The sequence below is a fragment of the Erythrolamprus reginae genome, chromosome 1 (assembly GCF_031021105.1).
Source record: "Erythrolamprus reginae isolate rEryReg1 chromosome 1, rEryReg1.hap1, whole genome shotgun sequence".
In the NCBI taxonomy this organism is placed as follows: Eukaryota; Metazoa; Chordata; class Lepidosauria; order Squamata; family Dipsadidae; genus Erythrolamprus; species Erythrolamprus reginae.
The window spans coordinates 392,663,988-392,691,130 of NC_091950.1; the positions used below are offsets into that span (position 1 = coordinate 392,663,988).

Here is a 27,143-nt window from a genome sequence, read left to right on the forward strand (position 1 = left end):
TGGATCAATTGCAGTCTCAAAACGCCCTTCAGAGGTAACCCCATGTAGAGAGCATTGCAGTAGTCGATCCTCAAGGTGATGAGGGAGGGAGCAACTGTCCGGAGAGCCTCTCTGTCCAAATAAGGTGGTAACTGGTGCACCAGGCAAACCTGAGCAAATTGCTATTATGCTTACACAGTATTGGGATATCATTGGGTAGAGTACAGTACTGCAGGCCACTAAAGCTGACTGCTAGATCTGCAGGTCAGCAGTTCAAATCTCATCAGGGGCTCCAGGTTGACTCAGCCTTCCATCCTTCTGAGGTGGGTAAAACGAGGACCTAGATTGTGGGGGCAATATGCTGGCTCTGTTAAAAAGTGCTATTGCTAACATGCTGTAAGAATGCCCTGAGTCTAAGGAGAAGGGTGGCATAAAAAAATCAATCAATCAATCAAATAAATAAGAGTGTGTGCGTGTTCTTTGGGGTATAAATAAGCTAAGTTTTTTGGCACATGCCGACTGCCTTTCCTCAACTTGAAGCTTTTTCTGCACCTTGCATTAATCCCATTACATGCAAAAAAACAGGATGTGTAATTCAACGCAGCTACATTAAGAAAAAGTAGACAGATCGTCATTGGGCAACTCAATGCATCATCCTTAATGCCTCCCTCCACTGAGCCTGTCGCGTCGCTTCCCCCCACGGAAAACCCACGCAGGAAAAAGCAAATCCTCCCACCGCCTAATCCCCCCTCACTCGCCCTCCCGCCAGCCCGCTTGGGAATTAGAATCGCCCACCTTGAGGGGGGGGAGCGCGAACAACAAGGCAGATTAGCTCACCGCCGGCAACAGCCTCCAACACAGGCTCAAAAAACCATCCACGCCCCCTTACCCGTTCAAGGGCGTCCAGTACAAAGGAGGCCCTCCCTTGCTGACATTAACCGGCGTTCGCCCTGGCCACCCAACACCCCCTCCCCCTGGTCCGCCCAAATTCAACTTTTTCCTTTCCACATAACAAATATAGAAGAATAGCCTCACACAACAGAAAATGTGAGGAAAACGTGCCCTTCGGAAGAACCGCGGTGACATCTACCGCGTCGCAATAAGGTGGCGTCAACAGGCAAACGCTGTGGACGGCTGACTTGAACTAAACGAGAGCGACGGAGGAGAAGGGAAAGCCCGCTTCAGTTTTTCCACGCCCCCTTCTCGCCTGCCTTCGCTTCTTTCAATCTTCCCTAGCTTGACCGACCTCCCCGCTGAGCTAAGATGGCGGCTGCTGTCAGGGCTATCGGGAGCTTGACGCGCTTCACGGCCGCGGCCAAGTATTGCTCGACCCGAAGCCGCCCCATAGGTGAGCAAGGCTGGGAGGGAAACTTGCAGGCGCTCGGTTAATTGAGAGGGAATTCCGAGGGAGAGCGCGGACGTTTCATTTTGTAGGGTAAAGGGAGGAAGGGGGCGTTTCTAGGTGTACTCATGGTCTAAACTGACACCAGATTATGCTCTTCCTTTATGCTTGCTTCTCTCCACTTAATGGGAAATGGTCAAAGACATTACTTAGACTTGGGGTCTCCAACCCTGACAACTTTAAACCAGGTGGACTTCAACTCCCAGAATTCCCCAGTCAGCTTTGTTGGCTGGGGAATTCTGGGAGTTGAAGTCCACCCGGCTTAAAGTTGCAGGGTTGGAGAGCCCTGATTTAGACTATGAGGGTTATCCAGAAAGTAAGGTTACAAGGCGTGGGGAATGTTCAGGGGGGAAGTTGGTATTATTATCGTGTAGTGCGAAGCCAGCGGAAGAGAACGAGCAGTGCCAGTGGTCAGTAGATCATCAACTGGCCTTGTGGTGAAGGTTAGAGATGAGCATCCTCATCATTCAGTTTCCCTCCAAGTGTGAAGTGTGCGTTGTAATACACTACCTGAATGCTGAGGGCATGAACGCTGCTGCGATGGGTGCCCAAGATTTGTGCACGATGGGTGCCCAAGATTTTTCTCACCATTTGCTGAGCTTTGAATTTTTTTGGTTGAATAAGAATGGGTAGGATGCCATTGCATTGATTGATGTTTGCTCTCTGGAGTACAGTATGGCAATAAGCCCAAGTTTTATCTCCTGTCATTATACAGTTGAGAAAAGCCTCGCCTTCAATCTTGAAACAGTCAAGAAATTCTCAGGCCGCACTGACTCTGTCAATTTTGTGCGCTTCAGTAAGCACCTTGAGTACCCATCGTAGCAGCATTCATGTCCTTAGCATTCAGGTAGCGTATTACAGCATGCACTTTGCACTTGGAGGGAAAAAGAATGAGGACGCTCATCTCTAACCTTCACAATGCCAGTCAATGATCTATTGGCATTGCTCGTTGTCTTTCGCTGGTTTCCCGCTTCACAATACTGTAGTAATATCAACTTCCTCCATGAACATTCCCCACGAGAGCTACGTGTCTTGTAACCTTACTTTCTGGATAAACCTCATACTTCACTCCAGCGAGTCTTTAATCTCAATTTTCTAATCTCGACCAACCCTTTGAGCCTGGAGGAATCCTTGAACTATTTTTCGTGTCTTATTTAGGCTCAAATATAGGCAGAATTTAACAAAATTATTACAGTCATTTCATGCACTTCGTTCTCTAAATCCAGTTTTTCTTTTCTTGCTGCTCCTTTGTTTCCACCTCCTCTCCTAAGGTTCCTTTTGCAAAACTAGAGGGGGGTTAAATATCCCTCCCCTAGAAATTTAGACTCCTTGATCTCCTGAATTCTTGGCAACTGATGCCAAGTAGGAGCACCATAATGTTTCCTTCCTTTCCATTTCCCACCCTTTATGGGTGGTTCCTGCTTCCCCAGAGGCACAGTAGGGTTGTCAGTTAGGCAGTTTTCCTGCCCATTTGGGCTTGATTTTGGAGATCAGTTGCAGGAAATTTTTGGCATTCGTGGGTTGCATTTTTGAAGCTATTTTGGGCTAGTTTCAAGATAGCGTACAATTTGGGGATTGTATATCAAGCTGTCATATTTGCAGAATGCAGTTCAGGGACACAGATGACACTGACTTACTGTGTTGGATCAGTCAGCCTAGTCATCTCCTGCTGCACCACCAAGCCTGCAAATCCAGCTTCTCCTTTATCTAACCCCACCTCCCCATTCCATCTCCTTTCCCAAGGATCCTTCTGCAGAATTAGAGAGGGGTTCATACCTTACAGCCTCCCCTAAATATTTGGACTCCTCAACCTCCTGAATTTTTGGCACCCTGATGCTAAATACTACACACACACACACACACACACACACACACACACACACACACACACTTTTCCTACTACCCTCTTCCCCCCACTTTTGCCGCTGCTGTCCGGGCCAGTCCAGCCCAAGAACTCCTGCACCCACTCTGAGATGGAGCTTCCTGGGCTGATGCACCTGCAAAAAGAGAGGTGTGTTCCAATAAAGAACTGTTGCAGGTGAGGTGTTGCGGGGGCGGGGAGGGCAGCAGCATTTATTATCTCTCTCCAAATCCCCCCCCCCCGCCTCAGTTCATGGTTTGCCTGCTCCCTTCTGGCATATGTGCACACAATCCTTGCCCCACCCGAGTTTCACCTACGCTCCAGTATGACTAACAATTTAAATGGATGTTGTCCAGTACAGAACAGTGAAACTTAAACAATAGAGTAAATAAATTTACTTCCATAACTGAGAATGAATCTGAATCTAGGTCTCCCTGTTTCTAGTCCTGCATCTTATACTCTGTGATAGTGGAGAATATATGCAGCTTAGGTTGGGGAAATAAAGATGAATCATTTAAGTGGTTAATGCAGCACCTATAAATTTGGATTCTTTCTGAAGTGTTGTAAACAATGGGTCCCATTGCACAAGTAGTGATAGTGTTATGATGGCAGTTGGACTGGAATTTCCATCACTAAGCAATGTGATCATAAAGCACAGTGTTACTGAATCGTACACCAATAGCAGACATAGTTGTCACTGTAATCCCACTGTAATTTGGTTGTTATGAGAAAAGGTGTGAGTCTCAGGCAAGAAACATGGTGAGGGTACCACAGGCAGGCCACTAATTGCCGAATGTCTAAATCATGATCATGTCAACATGGGGTGATGGCTGGAACATTGAGGATCAATCACAAGTACCACTCATTCAGTGTTATAAGTTGAACAAATGTTTACGAAACTACCTGTAGTTCAAGCATTTATTTAATAGTTTGTAATTAAGGAAAATTAACTAGAATAAGAAAAATGCATAAATTATTTTATGTTTTCAAAGATTTTACAAAAGGTTTGTCAGGATGAGAATCTGGTCCCCAAATTTCAAAGAACTTAATGGTCATATTTTCTAATTTGTTGCAGCTCTGATTTTGTAATAAAAATCAGGTTGGTGAAAAAAAATACAATAGTTAAGATGAAGATGTAAAAAAACAGCTCCTATGCTTGACTTTTGATTGGATCCTATAGATCAGTGATGGCGAACCTTTCTTACCTCGGGTGCTGAAAGAGCGTGTGGGTGTGCTATCGTGCATGCGTGAGTGCCCACACCTAAAATTCAATTCAAATATTTTCCCCCAACCCCCTCTGGAGGCCAGAAATGCCATTTCCCAACTTCTGGTGGGCCCAGTAGGCTTGTGTTTTGCCCTCCCCAGGTTGCAAAGGCTTCCCTGGAGCTGAGGGAGGGTAAAAACGCACTCCCCCATCCTCCGGGAGGCTCTCCGGAAGCCAAAAAAGCCCTCCCAGACCCTCTGTGTGAGCCAAAAATCAGCTGGCTGGCACACACATGCACAGTGGAGCTAAGGTAGGGCAATGGCTTGCGTGCCAGCAGATACGGCTCCGCGTGCCACCTGTGGCATCCATGCCATAGGTTCACCATCACTACTATAGATAATGGAGAAGAATTGCATCATGATTGACTCTGAAAAATTAAGTTACAGATATGGAGCTAGATCGTACCAGGTACGGTCGGTTGTATTGGTGCTGTTCCATTTCATCTTCATGACCATCCATAAGTTATTTCTAGGTGTTGTTATCCACATTCCAGAATTGGATTTCTTGTTCACACTGCTGTTCTATTGTGGCAGTAATCAATAACAGAGCTCACATTTTATTGATTGCTTGTTCACATTTTGTCCTATATCCCTTTTTTATGCCTGCAACCCATTGACCAAGCTATTTTTACACATGGATTTAGTGTTTTTTCAAAGGGGTACTAGATTTGTGTTCATAAATAGCCTTATTGAGATGTCACAAGCATACGGTATTTTACTCCTGTGACATATTAATTGAACAGTTTGATAGTTAAACAAGCTGTTCCATATATCATCTATACTCATCCAACCCAACTCCTGTTAGGTAGAACAGTTGATATCAAGCTTGGTGGGATAGAAAATACAGATGGGGGAATACTTAATTCACATTTTTGAATATGAATCTTTTATTTTAAAAAGGCAGCAACTTTTAGTCAGCCGTCTTAGGACTCAGCAGTTTGAAGCAAATGATTTTCTGTTTTACTTTAAAAACTGGTAGGTGGAATTTTAATGCAACTGTTTGATTATTGCCAGAAAATTGTGGCTTGCACCAAGTTTATGTCTCCAGACTTCCCTTCAGTCTTCTCAGAAAACCATGTGAGGTCTCAAGCAAGCAAAAAATAGTCCATCCCTCTACTAATGCAGCACTTTATAATAGCATGCCATCAATGGCTTTGTTAGAGTCTTATAAATTGAATAAATCTTAATACGATATTGAAGATCTGAAAACAGGCCTAAGGAAAGAACTTTTTAGACGTTCCTTTCTCCAGGCACCACGTAATAAGAGAATTTAAATATGCTTTTTTCAGTAAGGCAAGATTCTGTTCTGGTATAGTCAGTTGTACGTTATATTCTATTGTTACCCAATTTAATTGGTTTTCAATTCATAATAAATTTGCCCAATCTTATTTGACTTTAAAATTTGTATTGGTTTTATTGCCCTTAAAAGTTGTTTATATTTATTTTTTCTTTTTGTGGTTGAACATTACAAGTTGTCAGTAGATAAATTCTTGCATTTGCCTCTGAGAGAAACTACAGGGGGTGGACAAAACAATGGAAACACCTTGCAGCTCTTCCTTGGAATCCAGATGTGTGAAGTTCCCTTTGAACAGTTTTGGGGGAACTGGGTTCTGCATGTGTCTATTGAGCTCTGCAGTGATTTTAGGAGCTTTGGTCTTGCGATCCGCTCTAACAATTCACTTTAGAGTCCAATGGTCTCTCTCAGACAACTTCGACTTTCGACCAGACCTGTGGTTGGCTGAGGACGACGTTTTCCCTTCTCTTTCAAAAGCAGTCATTACTTTTGAGACATTGCCTCTTGAAACGCCAAACATTTGGGCACTTTCTGTTACACTAGCGCCTGTCATTCAAGCACCAACAATTTGGCTTCTTTGAAAGTGTGAGAGGTCTGCCATTTCTAGAAGGTTATAACCAATTTCCTTAAATTTCTGTTTTAAAAAAAGGTAATTTAAAAAAAAATCAAATAACAGAATTTTTAAAAAAACAATAAAATATGTCAAGTTTTGATTGATTTGAACATGTTCAAACATTATGATGCCAAAAAGTCAACTGTTTCCATTTTTTGTCCACCCCCTGTACCTCTCTGAAAAACAAATCATGTACATTTTGTTATTCCAGAGTATACAATTTAAAATAATTACTTTACTGAATTTCCTTTAAATAGTCATGGAAGAAATATACAGTATAATGATTAGGATATTTTTTTTAAATCTTGGGATTATGTTCTAAACAAGGAAAGGTGTGGAAAGAAAGAGGGGAGAATGACTTGTGACCTAAAGATATCTAATGCTGTGTTATTGCATTAGATGTCATGGTTGAAATATTATCCCCTGCTATAACTAGTATAATTATCAGTTCATTCTCAATAGGTTACAAGGCTATAGTTTAGGAAAGCAATTGCTCCCAATATTATTCCATGTCTGCATAAATTCAAAGTTCAAAGGCTATTTTTAAAATGATAAGAGGTGGTTGTGCAATGTATATACTTTCTTAATGCTATAATATATGCTTGGCATGATGATGTTCGTCCATTGTGTTTGAAGAGGACTTTGACATCTAATGAGTTGTGGGCTGTATGCGATGTGTCCGTAAGTGGCTGGTAAGGCCTATAGGGGCACGAAATGTTCTGCCATGTGCATATATAATTGTCAAAAGATATCTAACTACAGGACTCTGCTATTTTAGAATAAGCAAACTTAGCAGACAGACTTAATTTTGTGAGATCATTTCAAAAACTGGGTAGGAGAGAAATCTTTATGCCCCAGGAATTGTGGACAAAAAATTATCCCAACTTTTACAACATGAGCATATTTAGGTTGCAGTATACTGAGGATTTCCTCCTAAATAATATTTTGTAAATTGGGGAAATTGTTGAAAACAAAGGAATTGGGAGCACAGTTTCTGATGTTGAAAGAAATGTCCATCGGGGTTCAATTCCAAGTGAGGAAAAAGACACTGGAAACATGGAGATCACTTGGCAAGATGGTTTTTAATGGTGGACAGGATCACATGCCTTGAAGATGTCGAGTGAAGGAGAAAAAAGGAGAGAAATGGTGAGAGTGCCTTAGCTTTCTGGGCTTTTGAATTTGAGCTCTGGTTGGTTGTCAGAATCCCATGGGATTGGGATGCAGGAGCAACTCTGAGTCCCAGGCTTGATTGAGCCTTGTTGGAAGATGTAATAGTGGGCTAATCCTATCATGTCCTGAAGTCCATGTCTTAATCCTATCACCTTTGAGCTGAAGAAGGGGGGGGGGCAGGGAGCTGCAAGAAGCTACTTTGTCTTTAAAAACATGTTTCTCTTTTTCTCATCCAGGGAAACATAATATTCTGCCTTTTTCATTCTTCTAGGAGAGGGGTGGGTGCTAACTTCCTTCACTGGTAAATACATTTATTATTTAAGTGTGGTAGTACGTTCTGTGCTACCACAATAAAAAGAACTCTTGACTACCTATATGGAAAAGAGATGGATTAAAATATATGCCGTAAAAATAAAGATGAGAACAGGGGAAATATGTGTATTTCTATGTGTATGTGCGTATATACAAATCCAAATACACACACACATGCAAGTGTGTCAAATTCATATTTTTATCTGGTGGGGACAAGTTTTCCTGGCTTGGTTTTAAGTGGAACCTGACAATGTTAAGTGGACAATGTAGGAAAGCAAGGCATTGTGTTGAATTTTAACCTGTATTCCTAGTTGATTTTCCATCTGTTCCATTTTGGGAGGAGCAGTTCCCTTTAAGAACATTTTCCTTTTGGGTAAATATTGCACCCTTATCTTGCTGAGCTGACCCTGATAGAGAAGACAAAAGCAGAGAGACTTGATAGGAAGAGAGTAGGTGAGGAAAGCATATGACCCCAGCTCTTCATTGCCTGCATTTCTGGACAAGCTGGAATGTAGGTGAAAGGTCCTTTCCTTTCTGTTTGCTTCTATTGAAAAGTGAGCAGGAAGGCAGGGCACCCTTCCAGCTTTTGAGCTGAGATCATGTGCTTGACTTACAAAGCATTGCATGTTTCAGTATGTGGACGTGTAGGTTTTTTAAAAATTAATCATTGCATTTTTGTTTAGGACTTGCCTATCCCCCCCCCCCCACTCACCACCCATTTTGAGTACATTTTTTCATATCATTTTTGCTCAGTGTATCAGTAGGTAAAATAATTAGTCTCTTGTTATTAACTTGTTTTGGACTAAATATGCTTTGAAAGCCATACTTCAAAAAAGTGATTTCTGTCCCAACTGTGTCCATAGGTCAACAACTATCTATACAGGTATCTATTTTGCAGGAAGCATTCAATGATATTTTTTTTTTAAAAATGATACTTCTTTGGAATGCACAGATGTTTAAATACACTGTTCAAAAAATAACAGGAACACTCAAATAACACATCCTAGATCTGAATGAATGAAATATTCTCATTGAATACTTTGTTCTGTACAAAGTTGAATGTGCTAACAACATGTGAAATTGATTGTCAATCAGTGAAGCTTCCTAAGAAGACAGTTTGATTTCACAGAAGTTTGATTTACTTGGAGTTATATTGTGTTGTTTAAGTGTTCCCTTTATTCTTTTGAGCAGTGTATTTGCTCATGAGAATTTAAAATAATTTTTGGCCCTGTGTAAACTCCTGAAATCTCTTCCAGATTATGCTTGCCGAAACCTCAGCACTTCCCCTGCTGTTCAATGTAAGTATGAATACTTTCTTGGTCGGGATTGATGAGTGTAAAATGGAATTTTGACTGATGGAATGAAATTACACAAAGGTAACTCTTGGTCAGTTTTTTGCATATTGTTTTAATCTGTTCAGAAGTATGTGTAATAATTAAAAAATAGTGAGAAGGAAATTGTAAAGCAACATGTGGGATTAATAAAGATGTAGACAACAGTAGCCTACTGGGAGAGGCAGTCAGTGTGGGAACTTTCAGTTCACATTAGAAAAAAAATGTTTTTTATCTAACATGTTTCTTTTTGCCTTATAAATGCTGGAAGCCAAAGATTGGGTTCAGTCATAAAGATATATGCATAGGAAGCACTTGCAAAAACAAGACTTAAACTTGGAACATTGGCAGTAATTAAGACACATATAGATGAATCACTTAGCTCTGCTTCCCAGATGTCTTGGGTAATAACTACACATCTGGAAGGGAATTAGAGAGGGGGAAAGTGAAAGTTGTGAGAATGACTAACATAGCCCCAAAGGGTTTGAAATAGCTGCAGAGCTTGGGGTATCTCAGTAAGACATTTTGTTCATCTCATCATGTTGAACAACTGCCCTCTTGTCAATGAGAATTGATATCTTTTTTTCCCACAGGATCTGAAATGTTTATTTTTTTTTGCTAATGGCATTATATATTTTTGAACTTGGTTTGTTCCTCCACTGTTGAATTCTAGGATGTAGAATAATACATGCATCTCTTGTCTCTTTTTTATCTTAGCTAGAACCCATGTTAATTATGACATCAAAGAAGATGTTGCCGTTGTTCGTTTTAACTCCCCTAATTCCAAGGTAAGTTTTTCCAGTTACTTTTCACTTGGTGAAAGTCATCTGGGCTTAGCAAAAAATAGATATTTAGAATACAATGAAGGAAAGATGATGAAGGAAGATCTTGTACAGATACTGTAATATGAAAGTGGAGGTTGGGGTTTTGGAGAGCTAAACAAGGAGTAGGAACTTTCCAGAAATGGGAAAAATATAATAATGTCCCTACTGACAATAAGAATGGTTATAAAATAAATCTTAGTTGTAAAGCTTGGATGTTGTTTCAACCCAGGTCTGCACTGTATAGAGTCTAGTTTCGGCATCAGCTAAATCCCTACATGACATTGAACCAGATTACTTACGGGACCGCCTTCTGCCACATGAGCCCCAGCGACTGGTTAGGTCCCACAGAGTCAGCCTTCTCCAGGTCCCGTCAACTAGACAATGTTGCTTGGCGGTGTCTAGGGAAAGAGACTTCTCTGTGGGGGCTCCAGCCCTCTGGAATCTGCCCCCACCCTCCTTGCCTTCCACAAGAGTCTAAAGATGCGCTTGTGCCAACAGGCCTGGGGACATTAGTCATCAGCCCCTGCCTTTGAATGAACATATGTTAAATGGAAAGTATGTTTGGTCTGTTAGAAGTGGGTGTTTTTTTAATTAAATTGAGGTTTTAGTGTGTTAATTTTAGTTTAATATTGGATTTCAGATTTTGCATTTTTTTTTAATATACTGTAAGCCGCTCCGATTCCTCGGAGAGTGGCGGCATATAAAACCGATGATGATGAAGGAGAAGGAGAAGAAGCTGCTGCTGTTGTTATTGTTACTGGCCTCCACAGCAAAACTACATTTTTGTGGATGGCATGGTGAACTCAGTATATCTGATCTAAGTGATCATTTTGTAATCAGTTTATTCAGAAGCTACAGCTGGTTCAGCTACAGTGGCACAAGCAGTAAATGGGAACTTCTTATTAATCCCAAATGTCATTGGTGCTGCCTGAGCTGCATTGCATGTCAACTGGCTTCTGAGTGTAGTTCATTATCCTGGTTGTTATCTATTAGCTTCAACATGACACAGGGCCTGGTTTCTGGAGTGACCGCTTGTCTCCAGTTGTTTCTGCATTTGGGCACAATGGGAACACTGAAGTAATAACAGATTAACTTATAGACAAAGTTGGAAGGGACCTTGGAGGTCTTCTAGTCCAACCCCTTGCTCAAGCAGGAGGTCCTACCATTTTAGAGAAAGGCTGTCCAATCTCTTCTTTAAAACTTCTAGTGATGGAGCTACCATAACCTCTGGGGGCAAAGCGGTTCCGCGGATTAATTATTCTCACTAACAGAAAATTTCTCCTTAGTTCCAGATTGGATCGCTCCTTAATATGTTTTCATCCGTTACTTCTCGTAACAGATGGAAACCTATAAAAACGATCTTGATAAGCTAGAAGATTATTACAGAATGATCCTCTAGCACCATTCACAATGGTTCATTGGCAGCAGCACTTCACAAAAACACGCAAAGAGAATATATAGCTTCTGAATTATGACAAGAACATGAACTGACATTGTATTCTTTCCAGAAGCTGCTGCAAGGCATTTTTTAAAAAAAACAAAACAGAAAACTTCTTCATCTAAAAGTGACCAATTTACTAAGGTCTCATCAATTTATCTTATACGGTTGAGAAAGAGTGTCTTCTTTTTTCTTTCTGACGGCTCCTACCCTATGAGCTTTATTTTTGGCAGCTTGTTGCAGTCAAACATTACAACCATCCCATGTCATACCATAACAAAATCATATAGAGAATGGAGTTCAGTTCTTCAATATTTTGTCCCTGCATTTTAAATGTATGCTAATCATTACTGTTTAAAAGTACCTTGAAAAGCACAGAACATTTGTGTTTTGATTGTTTAATTGTGCTCACCGTAATTCTTAAATATTGTAGTCTTTGTGAGCATTGGCTCTTTTTGCTTGCCAGTTTCAGCAGGGAAAAAAGGCAAAGGATGTCTCCATCTAATACTGAACTTTGGTTTTAACTTACTTATTTCTATGTTACAGGTAAACACGTTGTCCAAGGAAATGCAAGCTGAGTTTGTAGATGTAATGAAAGAAATATGGAGCAATGATGGTATTAGAAGTGCGGTCCTTATTTCAGGAAAGCCTGGTTGTTTTATTGCAGGGGCAGACATCAAGTAAGTTCTATGGAGGGGAAATCCCTGCTAGATAACTGGAGACATTGTTCTTTTGTTTCAAAAAATGATGAGTAAATGGTCACCCCCTACTGGCCTCTTACTATATTTAAGTTATTTTAACATTCTTATATATTTTGCATGAGAGATTATGCCAAAAAGATTTACTGCTTCTTCCCTGAACATGCTGTACAGCAAAATAGATATCAGTTTGCTTTGCAATTTATCTACAAACATTAAAAAAAATGGAATAACAGAGGTAGCAGATCATTAGGATGGCTACTTCCCAGTTGTAGATGATTGATGACTTCTAAATTCAGTGAAAGAAGATGAAGGCATTAACATTTATTGTAAAATAAAATGCCTGTCCTTTTGTAAAAATATATTAAATTCAGGGATGTATTTTTCTGTGGAAATACTCCCCCCTCCAAACATACCAATCCAGTCATTTTGGGGATGGAGAAGTACAGTTTCCAATATAAAAATGTGAACTTACCAAATCAATAATTTGATAGTAGCTGAATTGACCCTTTCCAGAAGAAAATCAAGGTAGTAGGCAAACTGTTTTTCTACTTATTAGAGAAATATTTTCTTTCCCAAAGTAAATACTAGCACCTATCAAGAATGAAATGAAGCTCCTTAGCATATTAGATGAAGTTGAGAAAGATTTTAACTCACAGTAACTTAAAGCAAAGAAAACATAAGGCAACTTTGAGTCACTTGAAAAAACCCCAAAACCCTTCAAATTGCTTTTTCATAGATATGAAGTAAATATTATTTTCTTCACCATTCATCTGACTTTCTTAGCCTCTTCTTTGGTTTCACACTATAGCATGATTGAGACGTGTAGGTCCAGCCAGGAGATAACTGAACTATCTCAGGAAGGACAGAAGATGCTGCACAACCTTGAAAAGTCACCCAAACCCATTGTTGCTGCAATCAGTGGTTCCTGCCTTGGCGGAGGGCTAGAGGTATGAGGAAAGAGAAGTCAAAAAGGACCTAAATGCAATAAAAACAGATTAATAAAAAATTCCAGGTAGCTAATTCTGCCAACCATTTGACTAGAAAAATCTATGGAGGAGCCTCAAGAAGAGTTATTAATGTAGAATTGTTTCAGAAAATGAGGGTTCCAGTATAAAGAGAAGTAGGTTGGTCTGGTAGTTAAGGCATCAAATTAGAAATCAGGTAATGCTGAGTTCTAGTCCTACCTTAGACGTGAAAAAACTGTCTGGGTGATTTGGGGCCAGTCATTCTCTCTTAGCCCAACCCACTTCACAGAGTTGCAATTGCGAGGAAAATAAATATTAGAGAATAAAGTTCATATAAAACAACTGCTCGACCCTGTAATGTGCTTGTAATTGTGCTTTCTGACTCTTCAGGTTGCCATCGCTTGCCAATATAGAATAGCCACTAAGGATAAAAAGACAGTCCTAGGGACTCCTGAGATGTTGCTGGGGTTGCTTCCAGGGGCAGGCGGCACACAGAGATTGCCAAAAATGGTGAGATTATCTCTTTGGTAAAGACCTGGTTTTCTTTCCTTTGCCTCCTTTTTGGATATGTTGAAATCCCTATGTCTGTATTTCAGGTAGGAATTCCTGCCTCCTTTGACATGATGTTGACTGGAAGAAATATCCGTGCTGACAAAGCCAAAAAAATGGGACTGGTAGACCAGCTGGTGGATCCACTAGGTTAGATTGTGATCTTTCCATCTATACTTTTTGCCTCAAATTCACTGTACAAAAGAGAATACAGTATTACCGAAATGGAGGGAGGGAATACATCCCTGGGATTGGGATTTGAAGAATGGAGGCAAGTTGTAAATCTATAAGATGTTCTGCAATGTGAGACGAAGGAAAATGAAAGAAGAGTGGGCCAATTGAATCCTTTGTTTGAAGTATTTTGTTTATTTAAAACATTTATACAGATTTATTTATTTTATTAATGTTGGAAGGGACCTTGTCGGTCATCTAGTCCAACAACTCTTCCTCCGCTCAAGCAGGAGTCCCTATACCAGTGATGGTGAACCTTTTTTTCCCTGTGCCAAAAGAGCGTGGGCGCGTGCTATCGTGCATGTGTGAGTGCCCACACCCATAATTCAATGCCTGGGGAAGATGAAAACAGCTCCCCCCCCCCCCCCCCCCCCGGAGGCTGGAAACAGCCTGTTTCCAACTTCTGGTGGTCCCAGGAGGCTTGTATTTCACCCTCCCCAGGCTCCAAAGGCTTTCCTGGAGCCAGGGAGGTTAAAAACACTCTCCTCCCCCCCCACCCCCGGGAGGCTCTTTGGAAGCCAAAAATGCCCTCCCAGAACCTCCATGTGAGCCAAAAATCAGCTGGCCACCACACACATGCACTTAGAGCTGAGCTAGGGCAATGGCTTGCATGCCAGCAGATATGGCTCCATGTGCCCCCTGTGGCACCCGTGCCATAGGTTCGCCATCACTGCCCTATACAATTTCCAACAAATGGCAGTCCAGTCTCCCCTTGAAAGTTTCAAGTGTTGGAGCTCTCACAACCTTCTCAGGTAAGCTGTTCCACTGGTTGATCGCTCTCACCATCAGAAAGTTCCTCCTTATTTCCAGGTTGAATCTCTCTTTGGTCAGCTTCCATCCATTATTCCTTGTCTGGCCTTCTGGTGCTTTGGAAAACAGCCTGATCCCTCCTCCTCTCTGTGGCAACCCCTCAAGTATTGGAAGACTGCTATCATGTCATCCCTGGTCCTTCCCACCTTCCAATCCAGTCTGGGAAGCTCCCAATCAAAAGCCAATCATTCCATCAATGACAATTCATCTCTGCCTATGGGCTTACAGTGTAATAGAAATTAATGGTGCAACATACGGATTTTGGAGGAGGGATAAGAGTGGGAGCTTCAACAGTTGTGGGTGCTTCAGCATTGGATGTTTTTAAGAAGAGATTTGTCTGAAGTAGTATAGGGTTTGCTGCCTGATCTGGGGATTGAACTAGAAGAACTCCAAGATTTTGTCCAACTCTGTTATTTTGTTAATAGGATTCTTGTGATACTGGAGGTTGTTCTTTCTGTTATCAAGATCAGCAGGCTATTAATTTTGTTTCATTTGTAGGTCCAGGTATCAAGAGCCCCGAGGAACGGACCATGGAATATCTGGAAGAGGTGGCCATTACATTTGCTCAAGGATTAGCCAACAAAACAATTACTCGAAAGGTTGACAAAGGGCTGATTCAGAGTGAGTGGGCACAACACTGCCAGCTAAAGTAGTTTTGCTTTGATTCTTGGAAAAGGTGCCCTGGCTTTCATCTTCTTGAAATCTTGGGGTTCCTTTGGCCCAAACTCAAAATTAGCCCAGAGTAGTTTGTAACTGAACTGCTTTGTTTTACAGAAGTGACGGATTATGCCTTTACAATTCCCTTTGTAAGGCAACAAGTATACAAAACAGTAGAAAAGAAAGTTCAGAAGCAAACCAAAGGACTTTATCCTGCACCTTTGGGCATCATTGAGGTAATTCTTTAGTTGCTTTTGGGGTTCCACCCAGACTTGCAAAGTTAGGGAGTGCATGTTTATGTGCATATGTAAATTCTGCTCATTTGTTTTCAGCTTTAAATGTTATCAACTTTAGAATAAGATTTGTGGCATATTTGATCTTGTTTTGCGGCAGGGGCTGGCCAGGATGACCTGCAACCCGACTTTGGTTCAAGGAAGCTATTCATAAATACAGTGATACCTCGTCTTACAAACGCCTCGTCATACAAACTTTTCGAGATACAAACCCGGGGTTTAAGATTTTTTTGCCTCTTCTTACAAACTATTTTCACCTTACAAACCCACCGCCGCCTCTTGGATGCCCCGCCTCCAGACTTCCGTTGCCAGCGAAGCTCCCGTTTTTGTGCTGCTGGAATTCCCCTGAGGCTCCCCTCTATGGGAAACCCCACCTCCGGACTTCCATGTTTTTGTGATGCTGCAGGGGAATCCCAGCAGCGCAAAAACAGGTGCTTCGCTGGCAATGGAAGTCCAGAGGTGCCATGGAGGGGAGCCTCAGGGGAATCCCAGCAGCGCAAAAATGGGCCCTTCGGCTGGCAAAAGGGGTGAATTTTGGGCTTGCACGCATTAATCACTTTTCCATTGATTCCTATGAAAAACATTGTTTCGTCTTACAAACTTTTCACTTTAAGAACCTCGTCCCGGAACCAATTAAGTTTGTAAGACAAGGTATCACTGTATATCAATTACCTGAAAGCCAAACACTTTGCAGTTTAGATATCATAGTTTTTCAGTATTTAACAAGCATTCTAAACCATAGTATAAGAGACCTCTACCTGGAGGAACAAAATATTTTCATTTTAGAACGGTTGGCCTAATGTTTTTAGGCTTTTGTAGAATGTTCGTGCTATTTTGGCATCTCTGAAATTATCCCTAACAACTGTCTCACGTATTCCATAAACATTAGTACGTATAAACAGAAAGACCATATTGGTATACTCACTGACTGAATTTGTAAAACTGCTCTGATTTAAAGTGATACTTCAAAGAATGCAGCTTATGTTTCTCTCAGAGTCAGTGGCTCTACAAGAAAGAGCCCTTTTGAAGTGACTTACCTGTTATCTAAGAATATAGTTTTTGCAAAAAGATAAAGATCTTTTTTATTTTAATGGGTATTTAAAACATTGTTTTAGACTTTGAAGTTATTTGCTGCTTGCTTTACTTCGTTTAATATTCTTCATTTTTTTCTCTTTCCTAGTTTTACTGGGTACTATTTGTTGATATTTATTATATTTATGTATTTAATTAATTTGAATACATTATTTATTCATTAAATTCCTATGCTGTCCATTATTACAGTGGCTTTAAGTGGCTTACAAGTTAATTAAAATTAAAATGTTCTAAAAAGCAATTAAAAGAATTGAATGTTGAAGTTAAAGGTTAAAAAGGAAGGTGATTGGCAACTTGGGAAGTGAGTTATGTTCTCTAACCTGCCAAGAGTGACCTGTGGGTAGGGCCGCACAATCCAAGAAAGGGCGCAACTAGAACACAACATAAAATTATACAAAAGCTCTCCTAGGCATGACTGTCACTTGCCATACATCCAATTTGGGAATTGTTTTATTCCGTATTTATTAATGAAGCAATTTGGGGGCAAAGTATAGGGAGGGGGAAAAGCTTTAAAATCTCAATAGCGAGAGGATGATGCCTTTGGAGTTTTCTGGTCAAATGGGATTATATTTGTGGACTGCAATGTTTTGAAAGTCTATTAATAATAATAATATCAACGGAGTTGGAAGAGACCTTGGGGGTCTTCTAGTCCAACCCCCTGCTTAGGCAGGAAATCCTACACTATTTCAGACAGATGGTTATCCAACATCTTCTTAAAAAGTTCCAGTCTTTGAGCATTCACAACTTCTGGAGGCAAGCTGTTCCACTGATTAATTGTTCTAACTGTCAGGAAATTTCTCCTTAGTTCTAGGTTGCTTCTCTCCTTGATTAGTTTCCACCCATTGCTTCTTGTTCTACCCTCAGGTCCTTTGGGAATAGCTTCATTCCCTCTTATTTGTGACAACTGCTGAGATATTGCAACATTGCTGTCCTGTCTCCCCTGGTCTTCCTTTTCATTATGTAGTGGAAACTTTCTTCACCTTTGGTTTTCTTATATGTCTTCAAAATGTGCCTTGGAAAGTTGGGAAGTCTCAGGTGAAGATTTTAAGGATGCATGGAGACTACAGGGGAAAGGAAGAATTGCTCTATCTTGTTCCACAAATGAAAACCTATAATGGAAATATATTATTGGATTCCTCCCAATTTTGATTTTCGCTTTGTATTCTAAGCTACAGTGAGACACATACAGTGGATTACAATTCCCATTATTCCCAATATATAGCATTTTATCTTTGGATGCACCAAGTTGCAAAAAAAGCTAGATTGTAGATTTGGGATCCTCTCTGAAAGCTCTTCAAAGTATTGCAAAATAAAACCTGGACACATTGATTCACTGGATTGTTACTGGTTTCGGAAACATGAGATTTCTTCGTGTTCTCCAAAGTTCCTACCTTCTGTGCTAGAATCTTTTCTTCCAAGGTGGTAAAAAAACCAACTCGGTTGCAAGTTCTAGGGAGAGCCAGAAGGGTAGGCAACACATCCTTCAAAGGTGAATTGGCTTTTGATGTATTCTTTTCTCTTAACTGTTTTTAATACTATGTTTAATGTTTTAGCTGTTATTGTTGATATTTATTATATTTATGTATTTAATTAATTTAAATACATTATTTATTCATTAAATTCCTATGCTGTCCCTTATTACAGTGGCTTTAAGTGGCTGAACATACTTTGAAAACAAATATTTTTGTTGGTTTTAGGTAGTGAAGACTGGCCTAGAACAAGGCAATGAAGCTGGCTACCTTCTGGAATCCCAGGTAAAAACATCTTTGATCCAGTCTTTAAATGTTTCACATGGTGCTTAAAAGATGATTGCTGAAATAGGTAGACTGGTAGTGACTTTTGTCTTGATGCCGTTTCATGTCTTAGTACTGCTGGATGAACAATTGGTACATCTTCTAAAATTTGATCTTCAGGATTTGCCACTTATGTTATGATTATCTGCTCATCATTACCTGGATATTCTTTGCAGCTTGATTCTCATGCCTTCAAGAAATCTCAAAAGCCCTTAATTTCCCACCTCCTCAATCCTCTTTATGCTATTATACGATACTATCGTATAATAAATAATTATGCTTCATTATACGATACTACCATATAATAAAAAAATAGATAGCATTGAGAACGTATGAGAATCTTATTGGAGCAATGAAATTTTCAATATATTTTTCAGAGGTAACTTGTCAGCACCTCTCTAAAGCCTTTATCTTGCAGCCTTAGCAATATCTTCCACATCCGCAAAAGCAAAAAACCCACACTGAAACACAGGTGCACTTGCCTCTCTGCGCACAATTTTGCTACCTGCACAGGTGCAGTAGCATGATTGCACTGGACTCCACTAATACTCAGATCCACAGGGGCAAGCACACGTTAGCTTTTCACCTTAGCGGCCCCCCTCTGCCCACAAGCCAGAATGAGATATAATGTATGATCCTTTCTTATTTTATAAGAAAAATCTGTTTGCAATGGAACACTGAACAAAATCCTAACAATAACATAAACAAGGCCAAGATAAGGGAGTACTTAAAAAACCTTTGATGCAAAGTGTCTGCTATGTTATTTTTTAAAAATTACAATTCACTTTTTTGAGGTGTAACATTGATTATGTTCCATTTGTTCAGTTGCTTTCAAATCATCATCAGCTATTGTGATGATCCAGTTTTTGTAAATATTATTATTATTTTATTATTATTTATTGGATTTGTATGGTCCATAGATAGAAACCATATTTGTAATATTTCTAACGGGGTGAATTCTGTAAAATTGTGACTTTTAAACCTTTATAATGGTATAATAGTTTAAACCTTGGATAATAATGGCATTTTCTTTCATTGATTATGACACAAAGGAAAAAAGCACCCAGGAAGAAAAATAGGTATATTTGCTCTAATTTATTTATTTATTAGATTTGTATGCCGCCCCTCTCCGTAGACTCGGGGCAGCTAATGGTACATCATATGCAGCAAAATTAAAATCACATCAGTATTTAAGCTTTTGTCTGGAAAGCTTGTTCAAAATTATTAAAGTCGCTTATATTGCCACTTTATTGCTCTTTATATGGATTTAACACCAAAAGTTATGTTAAACACTATCATCACCAGTTAAAAGAGCGTAATTCCTAAGATAAACCAGATGAAAAATCAGCAATTTTAGAGGAAAATGCCATGCATGTGAATACTACAGCAGTTTTTTTCCCACCACTGACCCTTTTAAATATCTTTTGTGGCCATATACCGTGGCTACAGATCACCAAGACTTAATTCAAGGTTTAAATCATACCATGTTCTCAAGCCTTTGATTGAAACATCATGGCTCCCACCAATGTTAATTTGTAGCTGGTCATCCTTTGTGCTCTTCTGCAGTGCTTGTTTACTCTTTATTGTTACTTCAGGATGGTATTATGATTCTATGGCAGTTCCTCTGAATGTTTCTTTTTCATTTTCTCTCCACTTCGTCCATCCCCACCTCTTGCAGAAATTTGGGGAACTTGGGATGACTCCCGAATGCAGGGCCTTAATGGGGCTCTACCACGGCCAGGTGCAGTGCAAGAAGAACAAGTTTGGGGAGCCCAAGCAACCAGTCAAGTAAGTTCAACTATTTGAACAGTCTTCAGGTATGATGGCTAGAACAGTTATATCTGTTTGTATGTAAAAAAAATTAGATGGTTTGCATTAATAAAGGCCAGTTCAAAGGGCAGGAATGTCACTTAGCCAATTCAATCTACTGTAGTTTGAGAGCACTGACTCTGAAATTATTGAATGTATTCTAGCTAAGCCAAAACCTCCCATATTTCCTGCTTGTCCTGATAGGGCAGAAAGTTAGTCATCCTGCAATACTTCAGATTGGGCTTTGCATGCACAGGCAAAGTCAGAATCCTGGCAGGACTATGCTGAAAGCTTTCTATACAGCTTGTCCACTACAAAGCAGGGAAAATTGAAGTTTATATCCCAACTGCATTGAAAATGCCAACATTCAGGCAACTAATAAAGATCTTAATTTCTGTTGATCCTTTTTTAATGTAACTTGAAATGCATTATTGCGGTTTATAGATAAACGTTTCTCCTAAATGTTTATATAAATATACATCTGTTAAGTTCAATAGGATTCTGGGCTCCAAAAATTACATCGACCTTGCTTGAAGCAGAAGTGAGCAGTGAACTAAGGGGGACATTTAATGCTTTTTAACTAGTAAATTACTCAACGTAATTTTAATTATTTGATTACTTTTTCAGCATTATTAAAAAGGAGAATTTTTAATGTGAATTACTTATGCTGCAAATTATACTGAATTTGTTGTTTTCTTCTCTTTTTGGTAAACTTGTTTTTAAATTCCCTCTTTGTGCAGGAATATTGCAATTCTGGGAGCAGGTTTGATGGGTGCAGGAATTGCTCAGGTTTCTGTGGACAAGGGCCTTAAGATCATCATGAAGGACACCACTCTGGATGGCTTGAGCAGGGGACAGCAGCAGGTTTATAAAGGGTATGTTCACTTAATATCTAACTTCTGGTGTATTTGCAGTCTGGAATCCTGCAGTAACTTCAGCCTTCAATTGTCATTTTTGAAGCAGTAATATGCAAAACAATGTTTTACATCTTTTTTGTTCTTCAAAAGCTCTTCATGTCATAAATGTACAGTCTGAAGAAGCTTATCAGAGTAGCAAATGTGACTCCAACAATGTCGTTTCGCTCTAGCATTTCTGATGTTGGAATTCAGTATCTCTGTGCCTAACGCTTTCCCAATAAAAGAAGGTCTAGGGGTGACCTCATAGCAGTGTGCCAATATCTCAGGGGCTGCAACAAAGAAGAGGGAGTCAAGCTATTCTCCAAAGCATCTGAGCAGAGGACAAGAAGCAATAGGTGGAAACAAATCAAGGAGAAAAGCAATTTACAACTAAGGAGACATTTCCTGACAGTTAGAACAATTAATCAGTGGAACCACTTGCCTCCAGAAGTTGTAAATGCCCCAACACTGGAAGTTTTCATATTTATATGAAATAGTGTAGGGTTTCCTGTCTAAGCAGAGGGTTGGACTAGAAGACCTCCAAGGTCCATCTTCCAACTCTGTTCTAATTCTAATTCAATAATCTTACTTTACCCAACAGCTTATTTTCAATACTTCCCACTGTCCCCACCCTAATAATTTTTTCAGCTTGAATGATAAAGTGAAAAAGAAGAGTTTGACATCATTTGAGAGGGATATGCTCCTAAGTGACCTCACGGGACAGCTGGATTACAAGGACTTTAAGAAAACTGACATGATCATTGAAGCTGTCTTTGAAGACCTCAACATCAAACACAAAGTGCTGAAGGAGGTGGAAGCAGTAAGTAGGAGTCCCAAGGCCAAAAGGCTGGATGGGTCTGGGATATGCATTTGAATATATTTGGGGGCATCTCCTACCTTCCTAATTTCCCATATAAAATTTGCTACCTCATTCCTCTGCAAAAGCTGGAGAAATTGGAAGAGTATGTTAAGCTTGAAGCACGTACCAAGCACGTCCATCTCTGGTCAGTAATCTGATGTTATAACTGCCCCTGAAAGTCTCTCCATTCAGTCCAACCAGATGATTCCATCAATCAGTATTAGAACTGTAGCAGTCAAAAGGAGGATGTCAATCCTTGCCTTGTTGCTTGCTTCCTACCAAGTACAAGCCAGTCCTATCAAGGGACCAAGCACATGGCTATATTAGGGCTTTTATGAGATACTCTATCCCAGATAAGAGGGGGGTTCGTTTCTTCTTTATATAACAATAGCACCCAGACTTACATACCGCTTCACAGTGCTTTCCAGGCCTCTCTAAGCAGAGTCAACATATTGCCCCCAACAATTTTGGGTCCTTATTTTACTCCCCTTGGAAGGATGGAAGCAGTGAAGGGCTGCAAAACTTTTTACTACCACACTGTGATTATTGCTTATTTTGTGGGTGTGGCTTGCCAGCCATGTGACCAGATGGGAGTGGCTTGATGATCATGTGACGGGGGATGGCTTAAAGGTCATGTGAGTGGCTTAAACGTGGCCAACTCCACATCACTCACGTCAAGGGTTAGAGTTAGGGTGCCTGGCCTCTCCTTGCGTCAAAGAGATACAATTTCCTTATCTATTTACTATTACTGAACATCCAAAATATACTGTTTAATTCTATGTATATATGCCATATGTGTACATACATATTACACACAGGCAAACAAATATACATTATCTACTATATAAACTGTATGTGTATGTACACACACACACACACACACACACACATATGTGCATGCACAGCTCTTCTAAAATTGTACACATTCAACTTCATTTACTGTGATAGGAAAAACATACCCAGAGCCCAGAAGGGGGGGAAAAGAAGAAGAAAAATCAAAAAATTTCTACTGGTTCTGGGTATCTGACCAAAATTTTTCTATCGGTTCTGTGTACCTGACGGAGCCGTAGGAGCCCATACCCATAGGAGCCCATCACTGGATGGAAGCCTGAGTCAACCTTGAGGCTTGTGAGATTCGATCTACCAAATTTCAGACAGCCGTCTGACAGCAGATGTAGCCTGTAGTACTGTCCTCTAACCACTGCGTCACTACGGCTCTTGCTGTAGCCATAATAGTGCACTTTCCCTCTCCCACACGTAACATTTGCTTTGTCTTCTCAGCTTATCCCTCCTCATTGTATCTTTGCCAGCAACACATCCGCTCTTCCCATCAATCAGATAGCAGCAGCCAGCAAAAGGCCAGAGAAGGTGAGTTTGGTCATTTTTTGTAGAATTTACTGAAAAACCATTGTTAAGGCCTCTCCATCTGTGGAGCCATCAATCTATGTTTGTATATATTTGAGTAATTTAACATTAAATGTACTGCTGTATGATGATTGGCTATGGTGTTTTAAGTTTGCCATAAGAGGGAGCCAGAGATCATAGATGGAGGCTGATGTGCTCTGAAATGCTGATTCATTCGTGATTGACTGTGTCTGATAAGATGTTCTGTGTGAAACTATTAGTATTGAACTGTTCATTAGTTGTAATCTTTGTTTGATATTTAAGACAAAGACAGGCTGGTAAAAAGATTATATTACTTCTTGATATTGACTGACTAAATATCAATACAATGTCATTTGGCGGGACCTAGGGAAAGAGCCTTCTTTGTAGGGGCCCCGGCCCTCTGGAATCAGCTTCCCCCTGGAGATTTGTACTGCCCCCACCTTCCTCGCCTTTTGTAAGAGTCTTAAAACTCATTGTCCTCAGGCTTAAGCTGATTAGATCTTAGCCCCTGGCCAACAAATGATTGTATGATTGCTGTACAAATTGGTGTGATCGATTTTAATTTAATTACAGATTTTAGATTGCTTTGTAATTTTAATTTAATTGGATTGATTTTATTGTAATTTATTGTTTTTTATATGTTGTAAGCCGCCACGAGTCTTCAGAGAGGGGCGGCATAGAAATTCAATAAATAAATAAGTAAATAAACAAACAAATGTTAATGGCTGACTGTTTAATTGGACTGTGCTATTTATCTAAAAGTAAACTATTGTATACATTTACTGGATATCTACTGCAATCCCACATTCCTAAATGCATGTTCCTGATAACTCAGGGTTAACTCTGATCACTTTTCCTTAACAGTTTTCCCATAGTGTATCTTTGCCTTTGGAAAAAACAGCATTTTACTCTGATCCTGAGCTTTGACCTCTCTCATGAAGTAGGGATATTTATTTGCCCTAAATGCCTTGTGCTCGTTAGATTACTGCTAACGTTTTGTGATGCAAGCTATAGCAAATGTGCTCAAAGAAAATATTAGTCCTTGGCTTCCATTTGTGAGTGGTTTGTTTCAGCATCACTTAAACAAGTACAGCAGCAGGCTGGAACATTTTAAAGGAGTGAAAACCTTACACACAAAATTAGGTTTAGCTTTAATTAATCTTGTTTATCCCTGGATAAAGGTTTTGACTCTTTCCTCTTTGCAGCAAATCGTGAATGCATTGTATGTTGAGGGTCTTCATTCTTTTCCACTTTACTTTCTTGCATACTTCAGGTGATTGGGATGCACTACTTCTCTCCTGTTGATAAGATGCAGCTGCTGGAGATCATCACTACTGACCAGACATCTCCAGAAACAGCAGCCTCTGCTGTGGCTGTTGGTCTCAAGCAAGGAAAGGTCATCATTGTAGTTAAGGTAATTGTGATTTTTATGAAAAAATACAGAAGGCTTCCAAAGGAATGATCACTTTTGAGTCAGAATAGCCAGGATTAAACTTTTTCCTCCACCCTAAATTGCCGCATGAGCAGGCTGTGACAAGGCAAGTATCAGCCATATTCTTCACAGGAAACGTACTGTACGGGCACAGAGGAATTTCATAAGATCCCGCCCCCCAAGCTGATTTTCCTAGAAATTACAATTCCAACAATATAAATTAATACAAACAAAAAAAGAAAAAGAAAGAATAAAAGCTGCAGAAAAAGGAAAAAAATAGAAAAGAAATGAAAAATTAAAATATGATAAAAAAATAAATATATAAAGAAATAATTTCCCTTTCCATAAAAACAAGCATGAACAAGTTTAGTAACTCATCACTGTCTCTTTAAGATACAACAATTTTTTTAGGGTCATCGTAACTTTGAACTGTCATTAACTGAACGGCTGTAAGTTGAGGACTATCTGCATGCAAAGCAGGTGTCCTTTTAAAGATGGCAACAATGCTTTGAGCAAGATAGCTATTCTTTTGTTTCCCAAAACTTTGAACTTGCTATCTTGTAGTCTCCTTGTAAGTTGCAACTCTCAGGAACACTTGTGGGTGATCTTCAGTTTTCTTCTTATCCAGAGAGGAAGTATTGAGATTGTCTAATCAGCTCTTCATTCCACTGTGGTTGTCCGCTCTGCTTCTCACAGAGTTGAGTCTACCATTTCTTCCCTGGAAGGTGCAAAAAACTCCGGATTTGTATTTTTTTGTTGTTGGTGGTGGTACAAAATATTTTTATACACTAATTATTTGTCTGCTTAATAACTTAGGAGCTCTTGGAGAGCTCACAAATGTCACGTTGAAGTCAAAGCCTTAATCCTTTTATATTTAGATGTGGAATAGAAAGTATGTGCATAAAAACAAATTATATTAATAAATATCAAATCTGTATTAGTTGGGATCTCAGTCTAAATTCCTGTTCAGTCCATACCACTGAAAAGTTGGTCTAAACAAGTATCTTTGCCATATGTGCAGCCTCTAAATAGGAAAATACCCCATAGATAAGAAAACCAACCTCCATTAAAGGGAATTGGTGAGGGAAAACTCGTTAGATTATTTGGTGCCTCATCTTCCTATGGCAAACCTATTTTGTATTTCTTACCTTCTCCACAGGATGGTCCAGGATTCTACACAACTAGGTGCCTTACTCCCATGTTGGCTGAAATTGTCCGTATCCTTCAGGTTTGTGTCTGTTGCAAACAGCTGGGTTTCTGGAGAGTCTTTTATGGATTTAAATGGGATGGTATTAGCTAGGTGAAAAGATGCTCACCCTATTTCAAGTCCTACTGATAATGAGTGCTTAAGTTAACAAATAATATCACATTTATTTGAGTCAGAAATTTTAAGGCTAGGTGGATTCCTTATGTTTCATGATAATTATTGAACTCCATAAAAGGAACTTATATCAGCTATCAAATATGTAAATGGTACTTTAGGATTGTTTTGCCACCTACATTAGAGTGGATGGACAGATTCAGTGTTTACAAAATGGTCAAGTCAGAATTCAAATGTAAATTCTATAAAGTGGCAGGACTTGAAACAAGTAGTTCATACTAGAAAAATACTCACGTACGAGATAAATCAGTTCACCATTCTTACCCACTACTAAGCAGGACTGATAACCAGTAATAAGAAGTGTTTGGTTGCAATTGCTCCAATTTCGAGGAGTACAACCAGTTAGTATAAGAGGTTTTCAGACTAGCAAGTCATAAGATGATTGTTTATATATAAACGACACCAACGTCAAAATTTGATGTTCAGACTGCCACAGGAAATTGACAGGTTTCAGTAGAAAAATATAGTCCAAAAAAGAACCAAAAACTTTTATACAGAAGTGCACATAATTAGAAGGATGTGCTTGGGTTAATTGGTTTTACTATTGTGGCTTTTAAATCATAGCATTATACCCACCCAGTGAAACATTAACCATTTATAGTCTTCTTATAAGTTATATACCTGGTTCATCCAGTGAGAAATCAGTGATTAGGGACAGTATCTTTACTCACTATAAGTTGAGATGGAGGAGGCAAACAATCTTGCTCATATTGTTAACTGGTTGAGACAAATTGCTGACTATTGCAAATTATCCAACAATATAACCACCAGAATTTGATCTACCTTCACACTATATCTTTCA

The 27,143-nt window shown here is 39.7% G+C and overlaps 2 protein-coding genes across 5 annotated transcripts in view; one reads left to right on the plus strand and one right to left on the minus strand.

The window, feature by feature from the left end:
• HADHB (hydroxyacyl-CoA dehydrogenase trifunctional multienzyme complex subunit beta) overlaps nucleotides 1-1,218 on the minus strand; it is a 29,398-nt gene extending 28,180 nt beyond the window's left edge. Inside the window, exon 1 of one of the 4 annotated variants that reach the window (XM_070734926.1) lies at nucleotides 1,015-1,218. The gene's annotated coding sequence lies outside the window, so the exon portion shown is untranslated. Of the gene's footprint in view, nucleotides 1-774 lie in introns of all 4 variants that reach the window. The other 3 variants (XM_070734927.1, XM_070734923.1, XM_070734924.1) reach the window with 3 other exon arrangements.
• HADHA (hydroxyacyl-CoA dehydrogenase trifunctional multienzyme complex subunit alpha) overlaps nucleotides 1,116-27,143 on the plus strand; it is a 31,122-nt gene continuing 5,094 nt past the window's right edge. Inside the window, exons 1-16 of the mRNA XM_070734922.1 lie at nucleotides 1,116-1,327; nucleotides 9,151-9,192; nucleotides 9,943-10,013; nucleotides 12,034-12,167; nucleotides 12,997-13,135; nucleotides 13,544-13,663; nucleotides 13,750-13,852; nucleotides 15,242-15,364; nucleotides 15,518-15,636; nucleotides 18,483-18,539; nucleotides 20,257-20,366; nucleotides 21,128-21,262; nucleotides 21,932-22,103; nucleotides 23,424-23,510; nucleotides 24,802-24,942; nucleotides 26,120-26,188. Of these exons, the coding sequence (XP_070591023.1) occupies nucleotides 1,243-1,327; nucleotides 9,151-9,192; nucleotides 9,943-10,013; nucleotides 12,034-12,167; nucleotides 12,997-13,135; nucleotides 13,544-13,663; nucleotides 13,750-13,852; nucleotides 15,242-15,364; nucleotides 15,518-15,636; nucleotides 18,483-18,539; nucleotides 20,257-20,366; nucleotides 21,128-21,262; nucleotides 21,932-22,103; nucleotides 23,424-23,510; nucleotides 24,802-24,942; nucleotides 26,120-26,188 (1,707 nt within the window). The 5' untranslated portion in view covers nucleotides 1,116-1,242. The remainder of the gene's footprint in view (nucleotides 1,328-9,150; nucleotides 9,193-9,942; nucleotides 10,014-12,033; nucleotides 12,168-12,996; nucleotides 13,136-13,543; nucleotides 13,664-13,749; nucleotides 13,853-15,241; nucleotides 15,365-15,517; nucleotides 15,637-18,482; nucleotides 18,540-20,256; nucleotides 20,367-21,127; nucleotides 21,263-21,931; nucleotides 22,104-23,423; nucleotides 23,511-24,801; nucleotides 24,943-26,119; nucleotides 26,189-27,143) is intronic.